The sequence below is a fragment of the Eubalaena glacialis genome, chromosome 11, assembly GCF_028564815.1.
Source record: "Eubalaena glacialis isolate mEubGla1 chromosome 11, mEubGla1.1.hap2.+ XY, whole genome shotgun sequence".
Classification (NCBI taxonomy): domain Eukaryota; kingdom Metazoa; phylum Chordata; class Mammalia; order Artiodactyla; family Balaenidae; genus Eubalaena; species Eubalaena glacialis.
In genome coordinates this window covers 20510812-20534775 of record NC_083726.1, presented here as the reverse complement: position 1 = coordinate 20534775, position 23964 = coordinate 20510812, and the positions used below count along the sequence as shown (strand labels likewise).

Sequence of the window (23964 nt, the reverse complement as noted above, 5' to 3'; positions counted from 1 at the left end):
TCAGTAAATGCCTAGATCCATAGAATTATGTCTATGAGGCAATTTCTTCTAGAGTTAAATACTTAGAAGAATTTGCTTCCCCTGTGGAACAGGAACTTTCTTCTACTTGCTAATAATGAAACTCACAAAACTGGTTATTTCCCCCTTCTTACATTGCTGGGACTCAAAGCCACATCTGTTGCTCAAATAGAGTGACTATGTAAGTTTCTATGGCCTACATATCTGTGGTTTATTTTTTTCTCTTCTCTTCCTAATACAATTTTAATTTTTTCTAGTCTTGTTATTTTTATCTATATCCCATGATGTTAATATTTGTATTCTTTATAACCTCTCTCAAAAAACCAATGGAATAAGATGGGTTAAAAATACATATATGACTATTTCACTTAGAGTGCTGAGAATATGGGAAATTTTTGAACATTATAATATCTGACAAAGTTTAATTTTGGAGACCAAGGAAAAACATCAGTTTCCATTTTGTGTCCCCTTCAGGTTACTTCATTGAGAGGAAAAAGAAGCAAAGCTCCAGGTGGATGAGGCTGAATTTTGATCTCTGCAAAGAAACAACCTTTGAGCCCAAGAAGATGATTGAAGGTGTGGCCTACGAGGTCCGCATCTTTGCCGTCAGTGCCGTTGGCCTCTCCAAGCCCAGTATGCCCTCCAAACCTTTTGTTCCATTGGGTGAGTCAAGAGAGGTGTGTCTTTGTCATGAAAATCGTTGCCCCAGATTGTGACTGCTTCCTTCTGACCTCTAACTGGAGCAGACCTGGAAGCTTCTTAGAGTGATACAGGAGTAGGGGACTAGAGGTGGTTAGGGGCAATTTTCTAAGAAATTACAAACAACACAATAGAGTTGAATGCCTTCATAATGTAGGCCCTGGAATTTATTACCAGAATTCCAAGGACAGCTGTGGGTGGCTCTGTTTGCCCCTCCCCACTGGAAACATGTAGCTGGGCCCATTGACACAAGACTACCCCCATTTGTCCTTCTGAAAGTATAACCCAGCGCCCTGGTGTAAACACTATAACTAAAACAAATTGACATCAAGTCAACCAAGCACACTTGAAAGCTAGTCTCTTTGCTTTATAGTCACACTTTAAATGTTATCTGTTGAACCAAAAAAGTCAGTTCAGTAAAGGCAAAGAAAGAGAAGACAAGACGTCTCCACTATTTTCTGATAGTGAGTAGATTTTTCAGTAGAAATATTTAGTACAAGAGTTTGCACTTTAAAATTAGAAAGTTATGGGAGATTTACTCTAGATCATTAGATCTCAAACTTTGACTTTTTCAACTTCCTGGGCCTCCCAGACTCCCACGTCAACCTCCCAAATGGAGGGAAAGTGTGACAGCGTTGATAAAAAAATTTTCACATCTGGCAAATCTTTGCCGTAAACACAGCATATGCTCGAGGAGTCTCGTTGAATTTTATTAACACGTGGGTGCTTCTGTGTATATTTTTTATTATTTATTTATTTATTTACTTACTTACTTATTTTTAGCTGTGTTGGGTCTTCGTTGCTGTGCGTGGGCTTTCTCTAGTTGCGGCGAGCAGGGGCTACTCTTCGTTGCGGTGCGCGGGCTTCTCATTGCGGTGGCTTCTCTTGTTGCAGAGCACAGGCTCTAGGTGTGCAGGCTTCAGTAGTTGTGGCACAAGGGCTTCAGTAGTTGTGGCTCGCGGGCTCTAGAGCGCAGGCTCAGTAGTTGTGGCTCACAGGCTTAGTTGCTCCGCGGCATGTGGGATCTTCCCGGACCAGGGCTCGAACCCGTGTCCCCTGCATTGGCAGGCAGATCTTAATCACTGTGCCACCAGGGAAGTCCCTGTGTATATTTCTTTTTGTATCCTAGTTCATTTTATCACAGTTCCTGTGCCATAATTCTGTAGTTAATAATTTGTTCTTTTTCTGTCTCTTTTATCTCTGAAGCTGTAACCAGCCCACCTACTCTTCTGGCTGTTGACTCTGTAACTGACACCACTGTCACAATGAAGTGGCGGCCCCCCGACCACATTGGTGCAGCAGGTTTAGATGGCTATGTGCTAGAGTATTGCTTTGAAGGAAGTAAGTACAACTAGTAGTTCAAACGAATACCCTCATCAATAGGTGAGATATGCCCCCCTTTTGTTTCTCTTTCTTGGGAACTCATCTCCTTCCTCCTGAAAATGACAACAAGCCAAAGGTCATCCTTCTATGATGGATGAGAATTTAGCCCTTCTTTGTTACTTGACTAACAAACTGAGATCTCAAAAATATCCCAGGTAGGCTCCCAGATCCGACAACACGAGTGATCTAGGACATAGGAGGAGAGATTCTGACCAAACTTCAGGGACTCCCACTTCTTGAATTGGTGGAATTAAAATGTACCGAAGCAAAATAAAATTCTAGGTAGGATAAAGCAAGTTGGAAATTCTAAACTCTATACTGAGCAGAGGTCAGCTATCAACAGAGCTGCCTATTTCTGGGTAATAAAGAGAGATTATATACTTGACTATCTGGTGATCAATTCTGCCTTCTTAAAGGGAAAAAAAAGAATAATTAAGGACAACTTTCAGTGTTTAAAAGAATCAGCATTAAATCCCAGAGGGTGTAAGAAATAGATTCAACATTATGGCAGTAACTTGTCTCAGGATATGGGTGCATAAAAATTTAATGGCTTAAATTTAGGAGGGAAAGAGAAACAGGCAAAAAAACCCTTGCTGATAGAAATAATAGAAAAAGAGAAAATGACACAAGAAAATAATAGGCCAGAGTGTACCTAAAACCAAAAAAAGATGTGAAATTCACTAAAAGCCTCTTGTGTTTTTGATTTCATACTTGTCATGATTTGGAGATGGGTGAATAAACTTGCCCCAGCTCTGGACTCGGGCTGCATTCTAGGTCATGGTAGGGAAACAATCCACCAGGGAAGTTTGTTCCTATCTCCACAAATGAGAGGCCCAGACTTGGCCTCTAACTCTAAGAAAACTCTTTGGACCCCAAACTTTAACGTGGATCTTACGTGAAGGAAAGAGAGACTCCAGAGCACATTTGGGAAACCAGGAGTGTGAACACCTCCCCAGAAGGAAAACCTCTATGGAGAAGAAATTTCTAACTTTGAAGAGAAAACTGCTGAAAAAGAAGCCCCAGACTTCTGGATGGGGGCACACATGGAAATAACCAGTGTTGGTCGGGAGAGTAGAGAGAAAGGGGGAATAAAGCATCTTGGTAACACTCAGTTCCGTTCACATGCACTCACTCACAGAACACTATTGTTGATTTTTCCAGGGCTTAGAAAGCCACTAACCAAAACCTGTGGAGACATTATAATCTTGAGTGCTTTGGAGTATGGTTTATTCCCATTCCATTCCCCTCCCCCAATTTGAAAAACTCCCAAGCCCTCCTCTCTGTTATTTATACCACCCAGCTAGCAGAACTTCCCAATCTTCTGTGTGGTGGGGCTGCTGAATACAAACCTTTTGTGTATGTATGAAACAGAGCAAATTGTTTACTCTTTTCTTTCTGATAGGTTTAAAAAGTAAGAAGATACTGCAAAATGATAGATGGCTGTCATTTTGATGTTACCCACCTTAGATAAAATACAACGAAGTGTATTTTGCATAATTCTGTGTGTGGTCTATGTAGATATATATGTATACCCGCATATACATATATATATGTACACAGTCATTATTATGTATATATTTTGCCACATAACGTTTTGGAATTAGCTTTCTATGGAAGTTCTTTTATAACGTGTATATCTTTCTTCTTGCAGTCTTTTCTTACTTCCTTTATGTGGCTGCCCTATTCTTCATTCTCTTTTAATGGCTGTTGTCCTCCAGACTAATTTTCTGTAGTGTTTAATGCTTTTAGATATGGCAGGTTTTATTCTGTAAGAGAATTCTTTCTTTTATAAGATCGTGTGTTGGTTTGGACTCTGTCTTTCTCTTGGTGTTTATTTTATTGTTTAACGCCTGCACCATTTTACTCTTCTTCACCCTGGTTCTTTCTTTTCTTCCTTAAAAATTCTCCTCATGTATTAAATAACTTTCACTTTCCTTTCCCGTCCCCTGGACGCCATTTTCTTTCTCTCTTTGCCTCAAGTAGTTCAAATGCGAAGAGATGTTTTCGTTTCCCTCTGATCTTGTTTCGTCCTGTTTTCTCTTGAAATTTTCTTCTTCCCTAGTTCTTCACTCTTTCATGCATGTTTTCTCAGTCTCCTATTTCACGTTCTCATCAATCGTCTCTTGATTATGAAAACATCAACACAGTAGCTCCCAAACAAACCATTGGCTTCAAGATGTAGCTCTTTTTCAAAGTCCTAAGTAATGTTTATCATCCACATGCCTCTCGCTTGCTGCTCCTTCAACCTGATGCTCCTAGAAGGGTTGAAATAAGAGAGAGGAGAAGGTTCCAAGAGGGGCCAGTCTAGTCCCCATCCCCCTGCTCCATTCCTGATAGCCTAGATGGTCATCATCCCAAACTAGTGGGGTACACCTACAGGCACTCTGTGAGTCAGCGGCATTCCCTCCACCCATGTGGAATGCAGCTCAGTTTGCCAGACCAAGAGCTTGTTGTCATGGCAACCAGGGGCTGCCTCCTGGGCTGCTGGGGCAGTTTCCACTTCCATGGAGAGCATTTTCATTTCCTGGTAAGACAGGGCTGGCCGTATCTCAAGTGCCTTCACTCCCAGACTCTGATGTGTGAGCCCCATAGTGGGAGAACTGTGTTCCCTGGGGACCCACAGGACCCTCCCAGGCTGAAGTAGCAGGGACAGGAGCAAGGGTAGACTGTTCCACTGGGCATTGCTCCCCTGTGGAGTCCAGGACCTGCTCCGCCTTTGTCTTCAGGGTCTTGCTTTGTTGTTCTCTACCTCTTGCTCCCACAGTTGGAGGTGCCCCAGCCTCCTTTCTCCTCCTCTTCTCTGTGGCAGGTGCCTCAGGACAAAAAAAGCCCACAGTCTGAACAGAGCAGGCTGTGCCCCTCCTGAGGAATTCCCCCCTCCTCTAATGTGTTTGGTCTCTTCTCACTGTTCTGAAGACAAATATCTTTGCATACTTTGCATACTTTACTAACAGAGAATGCTGACTACTGGTACGATATTCTTCTGTTGTGAAAGTGGGTGTGTTTAATTAATTTTAATGATGGATTCTCAAAGGTACATCAGCAAAACAGTCTGGTGAAAATGGGGAGGCTGCATATGATCTACCAGGTAAAGTATTCTCTGAAAGCTCTCAAACTTTCTTACTGTATGATAAAGTTTCTGGGAATGTTCCATGCCCCAGCCTGAAGTACACCCACACACAAAAAAGCCCTTAGAGATGGAGGGGGAGGGCGGGCGGTGAGTTTACAATGTGGGATCCAAGCTTCTTTTTTTCCCCCCGGGGGCATAATAATGCATACAAACTTTTAGAACCTGAAATATTTGTGAAACCTGGATGCTGGCTTAAAATTTTCTTGCTGTTGTAGACAAAGCCACCGAAAGCATTTAAAAAATCAGAACTTTTGATTGAGGTAAAAGATCGTGCCAATTCCTTATGAGGTCTTGGCTCCTGAGTTGTGGTTCCTTTTGCCGTGGATATAAGCTTCTTTTCTTCATCATTGGGAGCATGATCAGATTTTCCCTGCCCATATTAATGTCTTATAATAATAAACCAGCCAGGATAAAATGGAGAGATCATATGACTGTAAAGGTTGGTGTCTCTCATTCATAAGAATAGCATTTTCCTCTTTTTCTGAACTTTAATGTGTATAGATGGATAAACATCATCGTGGTTACATCAATTGTAAAAATGTACCTTGTAAAACCAAATTGGGATAAACTACTACAAAATTCCTGGGACAATTACCATTGTTCAGGATACCCTAGTATCCTGAATAAGAGGTTTTTCAAAGATGGTAGAATCTGATTATCATTCTTCCTGCTATTTACATTAGCCATTCTAGGCCATTTTTCATTTAAATATGAAAAACACCCAGCCATGTAGTCTGAGTCTAGGCCAAAGTCACATTCCCTCCAAATGATTTAATTTTGAGTAAAATACTAATTTGGAGTTGACTGTTTAACAGGATGATTTCTTTCACTAACCACCATTCTTCCTTCTTGTCTTTTGGTTTTTTTTTTTTTTTCTTAATGGATTTTAGCTGACAGCTGGATAGTTGCAAACACAGAGCTGATCGAGAAGACCAAGTTCACCATCACAGGTCTGCCAAAGGATGCAAGGATCTTTGTGCGCGTGAAAGCTGTGAACGCCGCCGGTGCCAGCGAGCCCAAGTACTACTCTCAGCCCATCCTTGTGAAAGAAATCATAGGTAGGTGGCAAGGCTTTCAAAATTTTGTCTCCATTTCACATTTTTTTTAACCTCTTTCTTTCTCAAACCCTCCTATTTTGTTGTCACTCCTTTGATATTTTATTAATATCTCCTGGGAGTTAGAAATGAACAAAACTGCCCTTTATAGGCAGCGTGGGGGGTCAGCTCCCGGTTTATAACTTGGTATGAGGACCAGATAACTACACCAGGTTCCATGAGCCAATAGGCAGCTGGGCTGCCTAGTCACAAGGGGTGGGGGGGAGCGGCGGGGGAAGCATTTCAAACAAACCATACAGCAGCAAAATGGCTCAAATGAGTCTGCGAGGTCAAAACCATTTTCATAATAATATGAACACATTGTTTTCCCTTTTCAACGCTTGACCTCTGCACTGATGGTACAAAAGTGATGGTGTGTAAAACTGCTGGTGCCTTAGCACAGATCCAATCTGTGCCACCAAATTGTCTGGCTGGTCTTTTCTTCCTCACCCCCATGCACTCGCAATTAAAATTAAAGGGCGTTTTGCCTTGGAGTGTTCTTGATGATACATACAAATCATTAATATTCTTAAACCTTGGTTCTTGAGTACACTTTTTTCCTATACTCTGTATGACAATGAAATGCAAAGTATATGTGAAACTCTTACACTAAATACCGTAGTACGATGGTTGTCTCTAGGAAAAGCATTTGTGCAACTGAATTAGAGCCTAAACTCGTGACCTTTTCCATGAAACTCCATTCTTCCTCGAAAGAATGACAAAGTGACAAACTCTGGCTAGTCAGACTTGGGTATTTGGCAGACATTTTCTAGAAAATGAATGGAGTGAGCCTGTTACTTGAAGGAAAACAACTTATAGTATTTATTGTCAACTTGTCAATGAAAAACTTTAATCTTTGAAGCAAAAATTAAAATTATGGAAAACTGATATCCACCATCATGGACTTGGCAGCTTTCCAATACTTAAAATCTTTTCTGATGAAGTAGGTGGTGATAGTAGCAAATGTAATTTTTTGACATTGAATAATGCAGTATTTCAACATTTGGACAATCTGCATAATTCATTGAAGCAATATTTTCCAAATGACCAGTACAAGTTAAAAAAAATCATGCATGGGTAAGATACATTCAAAATGGAAGGCAGACCAATGGGCTTTAATGTAACAGATATGAAAAGTTCATAGAAGGTTTCAGATTCCATACTGCAGCTAACCCTTAAGAAATTACAACTCGTGTTTTAGTGTAGAATCAAAGAGGAATACCCACAATTGTCTGAAAAGTTTATTAAAATATTCTTCCTGTCTGTGTGAAGCCAAATTTTCTTCATGTACTTCAACCAAAACAGTGTATTACAACAGATTAGAGGCAGAAACAAATAAAGTCCAGCTAGCCTCTATTAAGTCAGACATTAAAGAGATTTGCCAAAATATAAAATAATACCACTCATATCACAAATTTTTGTTAATGTAAATATGGTTGTTTTCATTTAAATGATATTTATGTTGTTATTATTTTTCAAGCAATAAATGTACAAGTATTTCAAAATTTATTGGTTTTAATTTCTAGTATGGTAAATATGATAGATACAGTCCACATAAACAAAAGCTTTGCGGGGCCTTTGATGATTTTTAAGAGTGTAATGGGATTCTGAGACCAAAAAATTTGAGAATCGGTGCTCCAGGGCAAAGAATACTGGGAAGGGGCCTGAACATCTGGGTCTGGACCATGTTGAGCCACAGACTTATGGTGTGACTGCCTGAAACCTTTTGGGAGTAAGTTAGGGGATGGATGGATGGATGGATGGATGGTAGAAAGTATGAAGCATGCACATTTTCTTAGTAGATTCTGGAGACAGACTATGAAAGCTGAGTCCTGTTTCCTTCATTTATTAACCATGTGGTCTCAGGCAAGGGACTTGATCTTCCTGTGCCTTAATTTCTTCATCTGCAAAACGGATACAATAATAGTACTTACCACATCAAGAGGTTGTGAGAGTTGAATAAATTAATCCATGTTATTTGCTTAAAGAATGCTGGCCACATAATAAGCCCTTGGTATATGTTAGCTTTTATTATGATGATGGTGTAATGTGCTACAGAACCTCGCTGAGTCTCCTTTTCCTCCTATGTAAAGTTAGGGAGTTAGAGGATCTCTCAAGTTCTCTTCCAGCTCCAACATTCAGAAATCACCACCACTACCATCATTATCATCTTCTTCCCCTAAAGTTTATTGAGCACTTACTATTCTCAGCCGTTATGCTAAACGCTTTATATGGATGACCATATTTAATCCTCACTACAATGCGGTGAATTAGATGCTGTTATCATCCCAATTTTACGGAATAGGCTGAGACCAGATCTACTGTCTGATCTGGAACTCAAACCCAGATCTCTCTGACCCCGCAGTCCATGTGTCTAAGCAGAGCATAGACACCGGAAGCTGGTTCCAGGTCTAATCCTGGCTATGTCACCTTGGGGCAAGTGACTTAAACCCCTGTAGCTTTAGCTTCTTTATCCTAAAGTAAAAACAGTACCTGTGTCATAAGGTGGCTGTGAGGTTTAAACTGGTCCCCTCGTGAAAAGCATTTATCCCAGTATCTGTTCCATACAGAGCCCTCAAGTGATATGACCCACCTCATCCCTGTGAGCCATGAGCCTTGATTCTCTGCTTCTGATGGGTTTACATCCACATGTTCTAGTATCTTCATGGTGTTTAATGAATGAACATTAATATACAGTGGGCTAGGGCTGCCTATTATATATTTCACCTTAGTCATAAAGGGAGAAAGTTACCATCAAATTCTAACATAATTACATAAATAACAAGTGCGAGGTTCTAAAGCATTTTTTATTATTCTTTTCTGGTGAGAAAAAATGGGCAGTCCTACCAGCTAATGTGGTGACTGCAGATCTTTTATGGAATGTTCGTTGGAGAATATACTCACTGTTAGAAACTAAGAAAACAATATATGAGGTCCTAAGGGAAAATTTAGTGTTTTTCTAGAAAGTTGCTTTAGGCTTATAATAAAAATAAGAAGTTGTAGTAAAATTAAGGAGGTCAGGGAATAATCTTGTTGAGTCAAACTGTTAAAACATCTCTCCCTGAAGGGAACATTTGGAACCAAAGTTACCACATATAATCTGTTAGTAGCCCAACTGAGATTTTACTTCAGAGACATGAGTGTAGGGAAGTCCTGGTGAGTGTCATGACAAGTATGCTTATGTAATGCTGCTTCCAGTGTATGATACTGACTGCAAAACTACGCTCTTCTACTCTCATTCAGAGGCTCCAAAGATTCGCATCCCAAGGCACCTAAAGCAAACCTATATCCGCAGAGTTGGAGAAGCCATCAATCTGGTTATACCTTTCCAGGTAATAATTCAGGGTCGCTCATTTTCCCTTTCCCATGCTGGGGTGTTTAAGGAGTAGAGGGAGGGACTTCAGCATTTAAGTTATTTGTGATTCAGAATTTCCTCAGAGGAAGAGCAGGAAAGGATGGAGGAGATTTGGAGAGTGATTAAACAACCTCCTGCTTTACAAGTACAGAAATCTATAAAACTGTCATAGATTTTCCTTCTGCATGAGATAAATGAGACCTAGTCTTCTCTGAAGCTCAGGGACCACAGGGGGCCAGAGAGGAAACACCAAGGAGACACCGCAACAAGAAATGCTTGAAGATCTTTCTGGTTCTATCCATCTGTAAAACTGATCTTCCTTTTAAGTGAAGTTCTTGGTGTAACATTCAGGAAAACAGCATGTGCTTACTTCCCATGATTACCCCAAACCACACTCAAATCACCCAAATTGCAATGAGGGATAACTGAAATTTGAAATTTTGATGCCCCTAACTGAAATAAATGAACATTGTTAAATCATCGCTCCCTCAAAAGAATCTGTTGTTTATAAGATTAACCAGGCTTTGCATATGATAATCACTTTTGGTCTCTCTCTCTCTCTCTTTCTCACACACACACATACACACACACACACACTGCACCATTACCTCCTTACTCATTTGATTCCTTTTATGCCTCTAAACAGTGCTGTTCAATAGAACTTTCTGTGATGATAGGAATGTTCTGTATATGCAATGTCCAATATGGTAGCCAGCAGCCAAATGTGGCTGTTGAGGACTTGAAAGGTGCAGCTAGGAACTAGGGCAACTGGGGAAATGAATTTTTAATTTTCCTTGATTTTAATTAGTTTTAGTCTAAATGGCCACATTGAGCTTGCGGCTGTTACGTCAGACAGCATGGCCTTAGAACTAGAATTTAGGTCTCTGCAAACATTTGGATACACACACACACACATACACACACACGCAGAGCTGGTTCAAACACAGGCTCCCATGAAAACTAACCTAAAGCGACAGCCAGTTCAGGCCATTCTCATTGCACCTGGGGCCCAGCCTTAGAAGAGGCAGTTAGCTTCTACATACACAGCACATGAAATCAGAACGGAAGTCAAGGAGGACGTGAGTGTGAACACAGCAGAGGAGGAAGGCGATGGCTTGGCAAGGTTCCTCCCACTCCTGTCCTCCCACAGCCTAAAAAAAAACCAGGAGTTGGCACAAGGCGGGCACCCAGGACCCAGCCCCAGCCCTGGACTGGGGCTGAATCAGCCCTCTAGTTTCCACATCATGTCAACAGCTAGGGCTAATCCCAGTTCCAGGATCTTGTTGGGGGTGGGGGAGTGTATTCAGCTCTGTCCCTGGGTCTGGGAGAGGAGAGAGCATGAGAACAGGGACCTCATAGGTATGGCATCCCAGGGGCTGGTCAGCTACCAGGAAGGGGGTGATGAGACTGGTATGTCATGTTTGTATATTTATGTAACCTCTAGAGTTCTCGAACCTTTTCTCATTTGAGCCCCAGAAACACCTTGTGAGGCAGGAATGGCAGATTTCCTTACCCACCTTGAGAAGGGAAGAAACTGACATTCAGAGAAGTTAAGTGACTTGCCCAAAGTCACACAGCAAATAAATGGTAGTGCCATGAACAGAGTCTATATCTCCAGATACTGAATCCAGTGCTTTTTTCACTCCATAAGTTATCAGAGAACTCAATTTTTTTCCCCAGTAGTTAATAGTAAATTGTACACTTAAGGAAATGAGACCTGGAACTATTTTTCCCATCTTTAACAATATTGTTCTCTACTTCCCATATGCACATCTGAGCACCTGCAACCATTCTTCAAGCCCTAGGGGGAGGGGTTTGATGTGTGTCTCTCACATTCCTTAGCAGAACCTATCAACAAGCCACATTAGGAGCCCATGGGAAGGCTGTGCATTACCCAACGGAATTAATGCTTGGTTCCTGTCTGTGGGGTGAGCCTGGGCGCTCCGGAATCCTAGGAAGTTCCTTTGTAACGTAAACTGAAACTCATGTCCTTGAATGAGATTATAATTACTCAAAGTCTGCTCTTAAAGAATAGTTTCAGCTGCTAGAGAGAACAGAGAGAGAATTACAGACAAGTCTGAAATGAGCAACACGGTACAGTGGAACAATAATAATCATTAGCATGTAGATGATATTAATGAAACACTCTGCAGTGCGCAGAAGCTTTCTAAGAACTTCAGTTGTGATAACCACCCTGAAGAAAGGTACTCTCGTTCCATTTTACAGATTGGGAAACTGAGGCAGAGAGTTTAAGTAACTTGCCCAAAGTCACACAGCTATTAAGTAGTGGAGTCAGGATCCAAATACAGATTCTAGGGTCCCAGGGCCCATGTTCTGAACCATTAGGCTGTGATGTGCAGGCTTTGGAGCTGAAGAGACCTGGCTAGAAGACCAGGTTCCAGCACTTAGCTGCAAGGCCTTGTGCAAGTCATTTAATACCTTTATCAAAAAAAAAAAATGAGGATAATGATACTTATCCTGATGTGAGGAGTAAGGGAAGTTATAAATATCATGTACCTAACATAGTACCTTGCATACAGAATGCAATCAATGGGCAATAGTGAATATTACGTTACTGCTGTAACTGCCTACCACCAGACCATTTTCCAACCTTGCCTAGGATGGGGTAAGCCACTGCCCATTTTTTTAATGCTGAAAAAAAATCTGGAGACAATCTGATCCCCTCCCGCCTCTACTTTTTCTGTCTTTTTTTTTTTTTCTTTTAAGGGAAAACCAAGACCAGAATTAACTTGGAAGAAAGATGGTGCACCTATTGATAAGAATCAGATCAACATTCGCAACTCTGAGACCGATACAATCATATTTATCAGAAAAGCAGAGAGGAGCCATTCTGGGAAATATGATCTGCAGGTCAAAGTGGAAAAATTCGTGGAAACTGCATCCATCGATATCCAGGTTGTAGGTAGGTTTGGAGGAGGGAACTAGAACATTCTATATGGAGACAAATTGTCCTTGTCAATAAGGCAAGAGTCAGAATTTCTTCTGTTAGGCTGGCTCTACAGAAAATTCCTCTTTTTAGAATTAAGAAAAATAGATAAATTAGGAAGATTGGTTAGCATTTTAGAATAATTTTTCACTGACTAAAAGGACTAATCATGGGAGACTTAGGGCATATATAGTAAAGAAAATTAATGTATGTACTTTCTAGTGAAAACTATCAGTGCTGTTTTACAATCCAGCTCTCTCTTACTCTGTTTCTCAACTCTTCAATGCTAAAACTCTTTCCCATGTTGAATTCTTGCATTAAGAAAACATTATAGATTCTAGATATAGTTTAACATGTTTCTTACTACATTTAAAATTTGCTAATAGTAACGTTAATGGAGAATGAAGAATTTTTATTAAATGTAAGAAAGGTATACCTAAACAGAGTTAAACAGTTAAAGACTGAATTGTGGTTGGTCGTGCAGGGCTTAGATACTTACCTGTCCAAACAAGGTTAGTTCTTACTTGTTTCCACAGTTAGGGCAATAGAGGGAGGGTCTCTTACAAGTAGACCCTTCTCGCTTGAACTGTTCTATAATTTTTGCAATGTCAAGAAATAAATTTAAGAGCAGAGTTAGGAGAAGCCTTGTCTCCAATCAATTTTATGATTACAGTTTAGCACATATGCTAGAACTAGAGGTTCTCTAACCAAAGGAGCAGCTTCCTGTGGCAAGCCTTCCCTTAGGTGAAAAGTCATGTCCTTTGACCTAAGCAATCTTTTAGTGCTGACTAAACTGTCTTGATTTTTGTTAAGTTGAAAGGAGTGTTGAGGATGTTATATGTGCCCTTGGGTCTGGCCTGGCTCCATTTTATTTAATTTAATTTATTTATTTATTTTAAACATCTTTATTGGAGTATAATTGCTTTACAATGGTGTGTTAGTTTCTGCTGTATAACAAAGTGAATCAGCTATACATAAACATATATCCCCATATCTCCTCCCTCTTGCATCTCCCTCCCACCCTCCCTATCCCACCCCTCTAGGTGGTCACAAAGCACCGAGCTGATCTCCCTGTGCTCTGTGCTGGCTCTATTTTAATGGAAGCCCTTGTGGTTGGGTCTGGAAGAGGCTTGCCCTCTGAAACACGAGGAGGGACTTTTTTATTTTTCCTACTTTGCCATGTAGTTACTTTACCAGGTAGTTACAAGTGCCTAGCACGTCACTCACACGCTCAAAGTGTTCAATAAATAGTAACAATTAGTATCCTACTTATTTTATTAGTCCCAAATTTAAGTTTCTGCCATGACTGTAAAAATCTAGCCATTTACTGTTGGGGAGCAAGTGTTTGAAAAGCCAACGTGAACTTTGAAGACAAAGCAGACCTGGGGTGCAGGTGGGAAGTTGAACTGGGAGAAGACATCTGTCTGTAGGACAAGTTGGTGAAAACAGGAGATAGAAAGCTGTGGTTGTAGATACTTGTTGTTGGTAATTGTAGAAAGGGCTCCACCCCCGGAGCCCATGAAGACTGCATGTTAAATGTTGCTTAAAAGAGAGAAAAACATGACCAGAAAGCACTCTGATATTTATTCTTTTCAATCTGACATTTCAAATAGAAATAATTATAGTTGCCTTTTAATACCTGAAAAATATTTCAGGACAGAAAGGGTACTGCTTGCACTGCAAAGGATAACAGATGTGAAATTTCCCTGAAAAAATTAAGAAGTGCTATGCAGATACGTAGTATGATTATTGTCATTCCTTGCACCTCTATGCGTGATTTTTTTTTGAGGGGGGCCTCCCAATGAAGATTTAGTTTTCTTTTTTATTAATTAATTTTTCTTGAAGTATAGTTGATTTACAATGTTGTGTTAGTTTCTGCTGTACAGCAGAGTGAATACATATACATATATCCACTCCTTTTTAGATTTTCTTCCCATACAGGTCATTCCAGAGTATTGGGTAGAGTTCCCTGTGCTACACAGTAGGTTCTTATTAGTTATCTATTTTATATATAGTAGTGTTATATGTCAGTCCCAACCTTCCAATTTATCCCTCCCCCCAAGTTTTCGTTTACTTGACTTTTGGCCTCTCTGAATGTTACTGCAATTTACTGGAAGGTCAGAGGTCACAGAAATTCATGGTGCAGAAAATAAAGTGAAGAAAGACTTGATTTCTTCATTAATGCATTCTACTTCCATAAAATGGAAACACTGATAAATACAAATGAATCTTGGAGGGAGAGATGGCAGAGGAAATAAGTTTTCCTCACTCCCATTAAAGGTGCTTTTTGAGTGCAGCAGAGGACCTCTCTCACAGACTGTGGGCTTCGGGGCTCTCACCGAAAGCTGGCGCTACACAGCCCAGGTAGGCTCTGATTTCAAGTCTAGCATCAGCTTACCTTTCCCATTAGGCAGGGTAGCCTGTGACTCACTGCCAGTAGTCGGCCCCTGGAGGGATGGTTAATGATGTTTGAAGTTTCATTTACATTTTCTTTTCAAAATCCTTTTTCTTTCCATGAAGATGAAAGTCAAGGGTTTCCAGATAAGATTAGTAGGAGTGCATTGTACTTCTCCAGAGAAGAAGAATGCAAAAGAAACGTGGGTAGAAATACAGGAAGAAAAGGACATTTTTAAATATCCTCCTGTAACAAGGTCTAGGTTGGGGGGAAAGTGACCTCACAGTGATGCCATGAATTCATCCTACAGACCGTCCGGGTCCACCCCAACTTGTGAAGATCAACGATGTTTGGGGAGAGAATGTAGCTCTATCATGGTTACCACCAAAGGATGATGGAAATACTGCCATTACAGGGTACACGATCCAGAAGGCCGACAAGAAGAGCATGGTAAGGTCTGGCTTTCTCTGGTTCAGCAGCAGCAAAATAACATTTCATCAGAAGTAAAGGGGGAAGCATGAGGTCCTCTCTGGTGAGGAACTCATGAGAGTCATGGAGAAGTGATGTGGCACAGTGGGAAGGGTAAAGCCTTGGGAGCCACGAAGAGTTGGACTTGCATTTCCACTTAAAACCACATACACATGGACAGTCACTTAACCTCTTTGATCTCCATTTCCCTCATGTGTAAAATAAGGACACTGATGTTTACCTCGCTTGTTTATCAAGAGGCTAAAACAGGGACTCCCCTGCCGGTCCACTGGTTAAGACTCCATGCTTCCGCTGCGGGGGGTGTGGGTTCGATCCCTGGTCAGGGAACTAAGATCCCACATGTCGCGCAGTGCGGCCAAAACAATATAAAGCAACTGGCAGAATGCTCAGTAGAATTCAATAAAGTTATTCGTTCAACAAATATTTACTCACTTTGGATTCTGACTCAGATCTGCACCCATGCAACTTCTTTCTCCTTGTAAAATGAATGTTGGTAGCATGGACTGATGTCTTTAAAAAAAAAAAATTCCAGTTAGAAAAGAAAGATTCTAAAGGTAACAGCATATGCAAAGGTCCTGAGGAGGAAAAGCATTTAGAGTATTCAAGAAGCAACTCAGTTGGAGTACGAATTATTATTAGCTATGTTTTATAGATGAGGAAACTGAGGCTCAAAAGGCTAAGTAACTTGCTGGAGATCACCAGATTTTAAATGTTAAAGTCTAGGTCTTTCTGAATCAGAATCCATCCACTACAACTACCATTGCTCTACCTGTAAGTCAATGAATGAATAAATGAATGTTTGGACACAGAATGGCTTGGAGCCACTATTCATTCTCATAGGAAGAGTAAAACATCATACCAAATGATATTGATAGGAAGTCTGCAGGCATTTACACTACTAGATCTCAGTAAGAACTTAGGGTATAAGGTTACATTGGATTAATAGAAGGGGAGAGGGTTGGAAAGAGCAGTCTAAGTAACCGGAATGGATTTCAAGCCTTGCCTTTCCATAAACTATTTCTAGCATGTCTTTCCCCCCACCCCTGGGTGGGTGTTACATGACAAAATAAGACTTGGCATTTAAAGAAACATGTTTCAGCCAAACCTGGACAGCTTGAGAGCTAGATCAATGGATGACTTTGCAGGGGAAGTATTGACCACCTTGGATTTCCTTAGCAATGAGGGCTCTTCTTTGGACCTTGGTCCAGATACTGGCAGTGAATCCAGGGGTACCACACTGCCTCCAGGTGCCCCCCATTCTTCCACCCCCACCACATTGCCAACACTTGTCTTCTCAGATATCTAGTCAAGTCCAGCTGAGCCAGGACTTTACTGCTGCTTCGTGTTCCTGAGGTCTGCCTGCTGACAGGAGAGGAACCCCAATCCCATCCCCTTGTGTTTCCGGTGCATTTCAGCAGGGACAGACCTACAGACCAGAAGATGTTCACTCTGCCCAGTGCACGTCCCCGGAGGTCGCCACACCACTATCTCACTGTGGCTACAGATGCTGTTTTTCACTTAAATTCCTATAGTCCTTTATACCTTCCATAAACATTGTCTTCACGATGTATGCCAACACATTCATTTATTCATTCATTTACTATTTGTTGAGCACTGTTCTAGCTGGTGGATCAAAAACAAAAAGACAGCTCCGGCTCTTGGAGCACTCATAGTATAAGCAAGCAGAAAGACATAAAACCAAATGATAAAACAATATAATAAATGTTGGAATAAAGGTTTGCATAACATGCTTTGGAAATAAAGGAGGGCATAACTACAATTGTCTGGTGTCTTTAAAATATCCCAAATATAGAGATGATCATGGCCCCTAAAAGTTGCAAGGAAAATCGTTTTCCTTTCTGAAATTTTTTGTCAGCAAATGTATTTTCTCAGTTAGTGGTACTAAACATATGTAGTACAATGTGGTTTTCTACTGGTGGCAAGATAAACTTTGAAACCACTATATTTCTTGACATGGTGAGGAAAAAGTCAAAAAAAAAAAGAATAATATAGCTTTAGCTCATTCATTCATTCCTGTATTCAATGAACATTTATTTTATGCATGCTACGTACTGTATACCAGGTGCTGTGATAAGGCACTGGAAATACAGGGGTGAGAAGAAAAGTCCATTTTTACCATCACTGTGTATCCATTCCAGTGGGGGAGGTAGCAGATAAGCAAGTGAAATAGTAAGTATGTCATATATTTAAGGTAACAAGTGCTGTGAAGAAAACGTAGCCAGGTTAAGGTGAAAAAGTATGACCAAAGTGGAGTGGTGAGAGGGTAAACAGTAGAGGAAGTAATATCTGAGCAAAGAATTGAAAGAACCTACGGTGATAATGTTAGGCAAGTTGATTGGGTGATATTAATTTTTGTGATTTAGCATCATCTCTCCCTCAGAATAGATAAGTTGGCATGAAAATTCTATAATTATACTTTGTTATACAAAAGATAAATAGACAGGCAGGTAGGTAGGTAGGTAGATAGATGACAGACACTGCACAGTAATGAAGAAAATATAAAGATAGTAGTTGACATTGTCCATGGAAATAATCAATAACCAATTTACTATAAGAATAGAGGAGAGGACTGTAGCCCGGGAGATAGCCTCTCAGACAGCTCTGAGGAACTGCTCCACAGAAGCATAGTTTTCAGCACAGTTTTTAACCGTGTCTGAACAAAGAACCTCAGATATGACAGGGATACATTCCTTCAAGGTTTCCAAAAGAGACAGTTCAGCCCATACACAGCAAGTCATTATGACCTTGGTGCCTGGGAAGGGAGCTTTATCACGGAAGGAGTACTAGCATTGATGTCCCAGGGAAGGAGGCATTTATCTGGATCTTCAAAAGAGACCTTCTTCACTTCTGGACAGTGCATGCTTTTCTTTAAATGGTTAAAGCAGATGCACAATGTATGTTTATTAGGCCCCAAAACAGGCTGTTCTAGTTAGCATAAAGTTTAAGTTAAACCACATATAAGCCAGAATGACTTTTTCATACCTCAATATATGAAAATTTCTTCCATCCACATCTAGGGTAAATGAATCTAATGTGTAAATGAAGATTAAATTATGTAGTCAAGTGTAAATCAATTGTAAAGCGTTAAACAAATTAAATATACATTTCTGTTACCCTCAATATAAAAATTAGTGCTTTTTTTCCCTCTTAGTTAATGCAACATCCCTGTTATTTATTCTAATCAACAGATGAAATAGCTGTGTATTTTTAAGTGATTTTCCTCAAATTATTTTTTTTTTTTTTCAGGAGTGGTTCACTGTCATTGAGCATTATCACCGAACCAGTGCTACCATTACTGAACTGGTTATCGGAAACGAGTATTACTTCCGGGTCTTTGCAGAAAACATGTGCGGCCTCAGTGAGGATGCAACAATGACAAAAGAGAGTGCCGTGATTGCCAAGGATGGTGAGTTGGAAGCGGGCTGGACATCTGGGAACCTTGATTTTCAGTGATGAGACAGAGAAGACAGAAAGAAAAAGATGTGGTGAAAGGGAATAAGAATATCATAAACGCACATTTAAAATTATGGTAAGGAGATGCAGCTACAGGCCAGGGAATGCTGGCAGCCGCCAGAAGCTGGAAGAGGCAAGGAACAGATTCCCTGCTACAATCTCAAGGGGCAGCGTGGCCCTGCCAGCACCTTGATTTTGTATTTCTGGCCTCAAGAACTGTGAAAGAATAAATTTCTGTTGTTGTAAGAAATAAAAAATAATAAATAAATAAATAAAATTATGGTAAGAATGTCCAACCAAAATGTTAATCTTACAAGTAAAATGTTTTCAGGAAAATTATTTTATGATTGTATTTTTTAACGTACAAGCTTTCATTCATGGCAACATCTGGGTAGTGGGTCTCTCAATGGCTAAAATCACAGAGGTAGGAAAAAGTCACCATTTACTTTTAGAGCTTGGGTTACTTTTATTCTTGGACACCTTCAAGGATGCTACACATGAGAGCCACTTTTCAGTGAAAGGAGAAGTTGGATTCCACCCCTGTCATTTCATTTCCTCATAAACCGTGTCCTTCTGGCCCTTCCTCGTTACTTTCACGTTAAAACACATTGTTGAGCAAAACACCCAGACACTGAATTCTTCCCAATATTTATTTCAGTTCCAGATGACCCCTCTGGCTTTCTTTCCTGTGTGTGATGGGCTGTACATTGGTATCCTTCTGAATGAATGCCCTGTGGCCTTCACACATGTTTTTCTAAGCTCAGGGAAGTTTTCAACGTGAGTCAAGTATGCTAAGAATAATATATTCTCAGGCCAATTTGTATATCTCTAATGCTTGTTTTTAAGGTAAAATCTACAAAAATCCAGTGTATGAAGACTTCAATTTCACAGAGGCACCCATGTTTACTCAGCCATTGGTCAACACCTACGCCATAGCTGGTTACAATGCCACCCTGAACTGCAGTGTGAGAGGAAATCCTAAGGTACCATGTTTTTGGGTTTTTTTTAATCATATTAATTAAATTTAAAAATAAATCCCAAACTCCCTCTTTTATATTCACTATGTTATAATTATAAGTACTAATATAAACTGACCTTCCAACTGCTATTTGTGTCTTTTTATGGGATAGGGAGGGGGGATACCGGGTGGTGGTATTGGTGGATAATTAAGGACACTATTTAAATGTAGAAAACATATTTATATTTCTTTACTAAGGGATACTTTCTAAGGAAAAACCAAACCACTTATTTTTAAAAGAACTGAGAGATAAAGAGATGGAAGTAATATTGTGTCACCTGAAAAATTAGATGGTGATATTGATTTATCAAGCTTTCTGTAATAGTGTAAAGCAAATAGTTGTACTATAATGCAAGGCAGAATACGAATATACAGTGATAAGGGTACAGAGTACCAGGAAGGGAGAGATCGCATCTGACTGAAGAGATTTAGAAAGGATTTCAGGTTTCATGTTGCTGGCATTTGAAAAGAACAGCAAATAAATGAATGTTGCCCGTAGAGCTATCTATCCCTGGGTGGCACTGAGAGAAAGTGCCCTAGAATTTGGAAAAATTGCAGACAGTGATATTTTTCCTGCATATACCATGAGCAGAAATAGAGAAGTCAAAGGGAGAAGGCAGCCTGAGGGTAGGAGGAAGATGCTGAATTCATGTTTAATTGGAGGTGATGTTGGTACATTCAAGCGGCAATGACCAGGAGGCGAGGAGAGCATCGCCAGAACTTGGGAGAAAGGCGAGGGCTGTGACTCTTGGTTTGGGTGACCCAAGCATGGGGACACTACATCCCACCCCTTGGAGCCAAGGCTCCAGAAAGGAATATCAAACGAAAGAGAGTAGTGAAGCAAAATGTCAAGGAGCAAGGTGTGAGCCTCAGGAAATACTCCCATTTGAAAGGTGGAAGGAGGAAGAGGACGGTGTGAAGGACACTGAGAAATTCTGTCTTTTGGGTCTGAGCAAGACAAAATCAATAAGAGGTAGAGGAGAGAGTATGGAGGGTGTGCATTTACAGAAGGGAGAAGAAGACAATATGAAAAAGAAATGGCAAGTCAGTGGTATCGACTGTAGTTCAGAAGTCAAGCAGAATGGAGTAGCCTTCCTGGGCGATTGATCTGGGATTATCTGTTTGGAGTAGATCCATCCATTGCCACCAGGTGATGAAAACAGATGTCAGAAAAGAGATTAAATGGTGAGGAGGCATAAGCAGCCCATAAAGAATTAGAAAAGCATATCAGGGAAAGGAAGTAGAGAAAATTGGCTGGTGATGACATCTTACAGGGATTCTTTGAAAAACACTGAGCAATATACACTCTCCAGGATGAGTTAACCTCATGGACCTGTAGATCAAATTTAAATGTAACTGAATCTTTGGGAAGATTGCCCCAGGACTGTCCCCTGAACAAATCTGGCTGGCTTCTTCAGAACTGCTCATTCGCTTTCTTGCCAAGCATTAAGTAGAATTTAATTTGAGAGGAACGGTTCTCAAGTTGACGTGGATTCTTCTTAGATGTAGTATTTTCTTTCTAAGCCACGCTTTAAAATTCTGTCACTGGCTTTGATGGTCTATTATTAGGCTAAGTACAGATATGTTTTGACCTAATTTGCTTCCATCTTCAGCCCAAAATTACCTGGATGAAAAACAAAGTTGCTATTGTGGATGACCCAAGATACAGGATGTTCAGCAACCAGGGGGTCTGTACTCTGGAGATTCGAAAGCCCAGCCCCTATGATGGAGGCACCTACAGCTGCAAAGCAGTCAATGACCTTGGGGCAGTGGAGATTGAATGCAAACTGGAGGTGAAAGGTATGACATCCCAGATCTTGTGTAGGCTGAAATGAAAGAAAATCATTTAATTATTGTCCTTACTGCCAAATCCAAATTACTTGCCAACATTTTCTGGGGGAGGGGAGGAAGGGGGGAGAAGATTTGGGGAGAGAAGACATTTTTACATTCTGAACTCACTCTTATTTGTGATGGGTACTTGATTTTTTCAGTTGACTTACTTTCATCTCTTGCAATTCTTGTTAACTAAAGCACTATTAATTTCAATGAATTGTGGTATATACACAGCATGGTAACAATGAATTAAGTCAAAGGGGTATTACTTTGGTGATGCAGTCCATCTTAGATAAATAGAAGCCTCATGTAAAAACTCATCTAACGAAACTGCAGTTGAGGAATTTAACTATTTTTAATTCGTTTACTATTTTTGGGAGACTTTCTATGTATATATAAATTTGCTAATTTAGTATTTAATATTACACATGTAGAATTCAGCATACACATATTATAACCTGTTCCTTTTAAAATCTCACTAGAGAATTTCCATTTGTAGGTATGCATTTCATTTATACTAGTTTTCAGAAGTGTTGCAACTAACGTAAACCAAGAAAACACATAAAGATTTATGTGGTAGAAAAGTCTCAGTGTAATTGTCCTCTTAATCAATTTTCATATTAATTGAGTATAATTTTTATCCTGAAGTTTTTTTCTTGACAATCAATACCTACTTTGGGATATGATGAAAACTCTTACAGCTGTCAGAGTCACCGTTAGGAGATAAGGAGTGACATGATCCTAATGTCTTTTCTCTCACTCTTATTGCATTATTTTTCCATTTTGTGATAACCAAAGTCTTTACTTTTCCTACCTCTCTATAATGAAGAAATTATAATCTAAAAGTCAGATATAACTTTATAAATATCTATTTTAGAAAAAACGTAGTAAATGCTTAGGGTATTTATGTAAACAATAACAACAACAAAAGAGTTTTTTAGTCCTAAATCTAGTGTAAATATAGTAGAGAAACTTCTCGAAAAAAGTTGTTCCTTCTGTAACTTTAAAAAACCAGTATTCTCTCTGTTATGATTTTTGTCCATCCTCAGATAATACAGGATAGTAGATTCACAATTGAAAGAAAGAAAATTTTTAAATTTTTTTCCTCTTAAATGTAAAGCATATAATATTCTTAGAAAATTTCAAACTTTACTATTGAGATAGTGGATACAAATTTAAATGTTGTTCTTTTAGCTATTTATTAGCTTTTTTTTTTTTCCGGCTGTGCCACGCGGCACGTGGGATCCTAGTTCCCCGACCAGGGAGCGAACCCACACCCCCTGCATTGGAAGCATGGAGTCTTAACCGTTGCACTGCCAGGGAAGTCCTACTTATTAGCTTTAAATGCAGATTAAGGTCATAGTTGCAAACACATCTGGTTTCTAAACTCCTTATTAGTTCCAAGGTATTGTTGGTACTTATGTTCCAACACCCAAAAAACAAGAACCCAAAAATCAAAAACCCAATACCACTTCTGCATGCTTTGAAAATAACTGAATGTTGCTAATGATATAAAATTATGGTTTCAAAATGGTTCAACATTTGGGGTCCTCCATAAGTGAATAATGTTATGCATATAAATGCTATATTCTTTATAGTAATTATATAGTAATTGAATTTAATAACATAAATAATGTATTCTAGTATATAAATTCATAACAAGGTATCAACTGTGATATATTAGTAAAAGCTTTTGGTCCTAAAAGTAAAGCCAAGATTATTTATCATCAGATTGTTATCTGATAATAGGTGACTTGAATCAAGTTAAGCTGTGAAAAAAAAAAAATGGTAAGACTGTCAACCGAGAATAAATAAATACTGGTGCAAATATTCTAATTCTGCAGTGATATATCAAGGAGTAAATTCCCCTGGACAACCAGTCTTCCTGGCGGGGCAGCAACAGGTTTTATAAGTTCATATCCCACTGGATATTTCTTCTTTCCGTTCCATTCCTCTTACATGAAATCGCACTTTGCATGTAAAGCTTGTCTTTCTCATTTGCTTGTAATTGTATTTCTTAGCAGCTCATGGCATACAGTGGTTATGCCATGAACAAGGAAGGCAAAATTATTCAAGGATATTAGGTAATATAGGAATAAGTGTTGTCAGAAAACTAAGGACCGTACCAC

General features: G+C 39.7%; 1 protein-coding gene across 1 annotated transcript in view; it reads left to right on the top strand.

Moving 5' to 3' along the window:
- Positions 1–23747, top strand: part of MYBPC1 (myosin binding protein C1) — an 80115-nt gene extending 56368 nt beyond the window's left edge. Inside the window, exons 22-32 of the mRNA XM_061206635.1 lie at positions 493–681; positions 1924–2058; positions 5135–5188; positions 6121–6288; positions 9568–9656; positions 12407–12602; positions 15332–15471; positions 18778–18937; positions 19831–19967; positions 21616–21802; positions 23680–23747. Coding sequence (XP_061062618.1) covers positions 493–681; positions 1924–2058; positions 5135–5188; positions 6121–6288; positions 9568–9656; positions 12407–12602; positions 15332–15471; positions 18778–18937; positions 19831–19967; positions 21616–21802; positions 23680–23747 — 1523 coding nt within the window. The remainder of the gene's footprint in view (positions 1–492; positions 682–1923; positions 2059–5134; positions 5189–6120; positions 6289–9567; positions 9657–12406; positions 12603–15331; positions 15472–18777; positions 18938–19830; positions 19968–21615; positions 21803–23679) is intronic.
- Positions 23748–23964: the final 217 nt, after the last annotated feature.